Raw genomic sequence first — 5576 nt, 5'->3', positions numbered from 1 at the left:
AAAAAAAAAAAAAGAAAGAAAGAAAGAAAGAAACAAAGTTATGATTTAATAAAAAATAATAATAAACAAAAACTTAAAAAAGAAAGTTTAAGGGGCCAGCATGGTGGCTCATGCCTACAATTCTAGCATTCTGGGAGACCAAGGTAGGAGGATTATTTAAGCTCAAGAGTTCAAGACCAGCATGAACAACAGCAAGACACCATCTCTACTAAAAATAGAAAAATTACCTAGGCATTGTGGCAGGTACCTGTAGTCTAAGCTACTCAAGAGGCTGAGGCAGGACAATGGCTTGAACCTAGGAGTTTGAGGCTACTGTGAGCTAGGCTGATGCCATGGCACTCTAGCCTGGGCAACAGAATGAGACAGTCTCCAGAAAAAAGACACACACACACACAAAAGGAAAATAGTAATTTCAAGATTATATAGGCTGCTTCCCTTGCTTTTGTTATTCACAGGAGGCTCTTTGCAACTATTTAACTATTTGAAAACTAAAACAATGCTACAAGTCATGAAGTTTTCACTAATTCTGAGCTTGATAAATTGTCCTGATTTGAGCGTGTAAAGCCACAAGGGTTGGGTGCGTCTGAACTGAACCTCCTCTGGAGGGGGCACTCTCCACAAAGACAGGGACTGTTCTGTTATCCTGGCCTGCTGCAGCTACTGCTGCTTCTCTTGCACCTGGAACAACACCGGCAGAGTAGGGTCAATGAATACCTGCTGCATGAAGGAACGTGTGAATGAACAGGCAGATTCAGATTTCACACACTCCCCAAACAGCAGCCACCAGCCACGTGGGGCTATCTAAACTTAAATCCAATTAAGTTAAACCTCCAGTTCCTTAGTTGAATCAGCCTCATGTCAATAACTCAAAGTTTAGGCCAGGCGTGGGGCTCACACCTGTACTCCTAGCACTTGGGAGGCCCAGGTGGTAGGACTGCCTGAGCTCACAGGTTCAAGGCCAGCCTGAGCCACAGCAAGACCCCCGTCTCTAAAAAATAGCCAGGTGTTGTGGCAGGTGCCTGTAGTCCCAGCTACACATGGGAGGCTGAGGAAAGAAGATCACTTGAGCCCAAGAGTTTGAGGTTGCTGTGAGCTATAATGCCATGGCACTCTACCCTGGGTAACAGAGTAAGATTCTGTCTCAAAAAAACAAAAGAACTGGCTTGGCACCCATAGCTTAGTGGTTAGGGTGTTAGCCACATACACCATGGTGGGGAGGTTCAAACCCTGCCCGAGCTTGCTACACAACAATGACAACTACAACAAAAAAATAGCCAGGCGTTGTGGCAGGCACCTGTAGTCCCAACTACTGGGAGGCTAAGGCAAGAGAATCACTTAAGCCCAAGAGTTTGAGGTTGCTGTGAGCTGTGATGTCATAGCACTCTACTGAGGGCAACATAGTAAGAATCTGTCTCAAAAATAAAAAAAAGAAACAAAAGAACCAGAGGCTCCAGGTGGCTAATGGCTACTGCACTAGGTGGAGCAAAAGTGTATTTCCATGATTCCATAACGTTCTGCCCTAGAACATATATGTGAGGATATATATATATACCCCTATGTGATTTAGAAGATTAATTAGTGCCTCGGAGATATAAAAGATTATTATTATTATTATTATTTTGAGACAGAGCCTCAAGCTGTTGCCCTGGGTAGAATGCTGTGGCATCACAGCTCACAGCAACTTCCTGGGCTCAAGTGATTCTCCTGCCTCTACCTCCCAAGTAGCTGGGACTGCAGGGGCCTGCCACAATACCTGGCTATTTTTTGGTGGCAGCCGTCATTGTTGTTTGATGGGCCCGGGCTGGATTCAAATCCACCAGCTTATGTGTATGTGGCTGGCACCTTAGCCACTTGAGCCACAGGCACAAGCCTTATTATTATTTTTTTGAGACAGAGTTTCACTATGTCACACTCAGTAGAGTGCCATGGCATCACAGCTCACAGCAACCTCAAACTCTTCAGCTTAAGTGATTCTCTTCCCTCAGCCTCCCAAGTAGCTGGGACTACAGGCACCTGCCACAACGCCCAGCTATTTTGTTGCTGTTATTGTTGCAGTTGTCATTATTGTTTAGCTGGCCTGGGCCAGGTTTGAACCCGCCAGCCTGGGTGTATGTGGCTGGCACCATAACCACTGTGCTATGGGTGCCGAGCCTAAAAGATTATTTTGAAAGAACAATATTTTTAAGCCAGGTCTGGTAGCTTACGCCCAGTACTCTGGGAGGCCAAGGTGGGTGGATTTCCTGAGCTCAGGAGTTTGAGACCAGCCTGAGCCAGACTGAGTTCCCATCTCTAAAATATAGCCAGGCATTGTGGTGGGCACCTGTAGTCCCACCTTATTCGGGAGGCTGAAGCAAGGGGATTGATTGTGCCTGAGAGTTTGAAGTTGCTGTGAGCTTTGATGACACAGCACTCTGCTGAGGGTGACAGAGAGAGACTCTTGTCTCAAAAAAAAAAAATAATAATAATAATAAAAAACATTTTAAAATAGTCTAACAAGAATGAGAGTATCAACTCGGTGCCTATGGCTCAAGCAGGTAAGGTGCCAGCCACATACACCTGAGCTGGCAGGTTCGAATCCAGCCTGGGCCTGCCAAACAACAATGATGGCTGCAACCAAAAAAAAAAAAAAAAATAGCCAGGCGTTGTGGTGGGCACCTGTAGTCCCAGCTACTTGAGAGGCGGAGGCAGGAGAATCACTTGAGCCCAGGAGTTGGAGGTTGCTATGAGCTGTGATGTCACAGCACTCTACCCAAGGTGATAGCTTGAGGCTCTGTCTCAAAAAAAAAAAAAAAAAAAAAAAAACAATGAGAGTATCTGTATTTTGAAGTGTAAAACATTCTTACACCAGGCTCAGTGCCTGTAGCTTAGAGGTTAGGGTGCCAGCCACATACACCGGGGCTGGTGGGTTCAAACCCAGCCTGGGCCTGCTAAACAACAATGACAACTACAACAAAAAAATAGCTGGGAGTTGTGGCAGGCACCCATAGTCACAGCTACTTGGAAGGCAGAGGCAAGAGAATCACTTAAGCCCAAGAGCTTGACGTTGCTGTGAGCTGTGATGTCACAGCACTCTACCAAAGATGACATAGTGAGACTCTGTCTCAAAAAAACAAAAACAAAAAAACCACATTCTTACACCAGCAAAGGTAATGAGCGCAGTGACTTCAGATTTGCCACAATTAGCAAACACAGGATGAACCAACCTCATGGCTCACACTTTCTGATTACATAGTTCTGACTATATAGGAATTATGAAACTACAGTCAAGGTTCACAGTGAAGGATGAATAATTAGTAATTTCAGTCATCCTGTTACTATTTAGCTTTCGATTCCCAAGAAAGATGAAAAGATGTCTTCCTCAATTGAGATGTTAACACACAAATTATGCTGCTGTTCTTGGTTGCACAGCATGGATTAGAAACTTATGAAAAGGCATTTTTTGCAAACACATTTTCCTATGTTAAATACAGCTATCAAAATGGAATTCTTATTTAAATAAGCAATTAAAATTTGTAACAGAGTGCTTACAGAAGGGACAATTTTTTTTTTGTTGTTGCAGTTTTTGGCCAGGGCTGGGTTTGAACCTACCTCCTCTGGCATATGGGGCCGACACCCTACTCCTTTGAGCCACAGGTGCCACCCGGAGACAAAAATTTTTAATTATTTCATCACTACTGGGAACATTAGCATGAATTTAGACTTTAGTCAGACTCATATCAGTTTGTTATTATTTTATGGTGGGTCCAAATGGCAGGAGTTATAGTTCTTTTTTTTGAGACAGAGCCTCAAGCTGTCCCCCTGGGTAGAGTGCTGTGGCATCACAGCTCACAGCAACCTCCAAATCCTGGGCTCAAGCGAGTCTCCTGCCCCAGCCTCCCAAGTAGCTGGGACCACAGGCGCCTGCTACAACGCCTGGCTATTTTTTGGTTGCAGCCGTCACTGTTGTTGGCGGGCCCAGGCTGGATTTGAACCCGCCACCTTAGGTGTATGTGGCTGGTGCCTTAGCCACTTGAGCTGCAGGCGCCGAGCCAATAAGACACTATCTAATATATTTTTATTTCTTTGCGGTTTTTGCCGGAGCTGGGTTTGAGCACACCACTTCCAACATATGGGGCCGGTGCCCTACCCCCTTGAGCCACAGGCGCTGCCCAGGAGTTATAGTTCTTGCTATAACTATAGTCACTATGCCAGAGGCAAAATGTGAGAGGACAGACACATAAAAACAAAATAATCCAGGTTAGTGTATGCTTAGTGACAACTGATGATCCAGTATTTATAATCATGAATATCCTATATATTGTCAGGTAATATTGCCCAGGAGACAAATACATGGGCTTTGGAGTCAGAAGGACTTGGGACTTGAGTCCTAACTCCATGTTTTTCATCTTAAAATAAAAACCTGCACTCCCTTCCTTAGACTGGGATTTTCTGAGTGCCGAGGCCAAATTTATCTTGTTCACCATGCCCAATGCATAGTAAATAGTCAATAAATATTTATTCAATGAATGAATGGATGAGCTAATAAATGTAATGTGCGCAAAGTACAGCATATGTTACAAGTCTTGATATCAGTAACTGGTAACTAGTGCTGTTATAACTGTAATAGTTATTGCCCAAGAGCCCAAACACCTGGAATGATTTCATAGTCACGGAAGCCCTGTCTGAAAACTGAAGAACAAGGGATGGCTTGCTGGAAGCCCACCCTGGATTCACAAAGCTCAGGCAAGAAAAAGGATGCTGAAGCAGTTCTAAGCATACGGAAGGACAGAGGGCCTTCTTTATGTGGTTTGCTGTACTCCTATTTTCAGGATTCTATGCCTGGGGGGGCGGGGGGGGGGGCGCTGACCTGGGAGCAGAGATGGGAACAGCTCAGTGATTGACAACTGCTTTGCGGAATGGGAGAGTATCAGAGAAAAGGCTCCACGTGGGGAGGAGGAAACAACTACACTGACATGCGACGGGGAAGCTAACTGTGCTAGTTAGAAAAATCAATCTTACTGGAACAGTAATGGGACAGGGCGCAAGTCTCCGGGGGACCATACTCTCCCCGCACCAGGCACTAGTCAGACCTTCTCTGACCACTTTGGTCTGAAACCTTGAGTGAGTGCAGGGCACCAGATGGTTTATAGGAAACTCATGAGAACCACCTGGAAACGAGAAGGAAGTGGGATGACTGAGGAGGGGAAGGTGGCAGGGGAGGGAAGGAGACAAAGTATCTGGGCCAACTGCTTTGCTCTCAGGGGAAAACACTCTTACTTGTCTGCCAATTTGTAGCTCAGGTTTTCGGTGTGGCTGTGGCTGCCCTCGGCCGGCCTGCACACGGTCATCATGTCAGCACTGAGAGGCGCTCCAGGTTGCCTGGGGGAACAGGGATGCACAATCAGTGAGCCTGGACACTAAGGCCTCCCTCAGAGAGAAGCAGATCTAGGGCCCACACACCAAACTATTTATCCCTGATAGATCACAGGCTTGCAGGAATACACCATTGAGATCAGGGGCTTACAGGAATACACCATTGGGATCAGGGGCTTGCAGGAATACACCATTGGGATCAGGGGCTTGCAGGAATACACCAT

At 45.7% G+C, this 5576-nt stretch overlaps 1 protein-coding gene across 1 annotated transcript in view; it reads right to left on the bottom strand.

Annotated features, from left to right (window-relative positions):
* LOC100955651 (DENN domain-containing protein 2A) overlaps positions 1–5330 on the bottom strand; it is a 57644-nt gene extending 52314 nt beyond the window's left edge. Inside the window, exon 1 of the mRNA XM_023514212.1 lies at positions 5257–5330. Coding sequence (XP_023369980.1) covers positions 5257–5330 — 74 coding nt within the window. The remainder of the gene's footprint in view (positions 1–5256) is intronic.
* Between the last annotated feature and the right edge of the window lie 246 nt (positions 5331–5576).

Source organism: Otolemur garnettii, unplaced genomic scaffold (genome assembly GCF_000181295.1).
Source record: "Otolemur garnettii isolate 467f Iridium unplaced genomic scaffold, OtoGar3 scaffold00049, whole genome shotgun sequence".
Classification (NCBI taxonomy): Eukaryota; Metazoa; Chordata; class Mammalia; order Primates; family Galagidae; genus Otolemur; species Otolemur garnettii.
The sequence above is the reverse complement of the archived record's forward strand: the minus strand, read 5'-3'. Positions and strand labels throughout refer to the sequence as shown.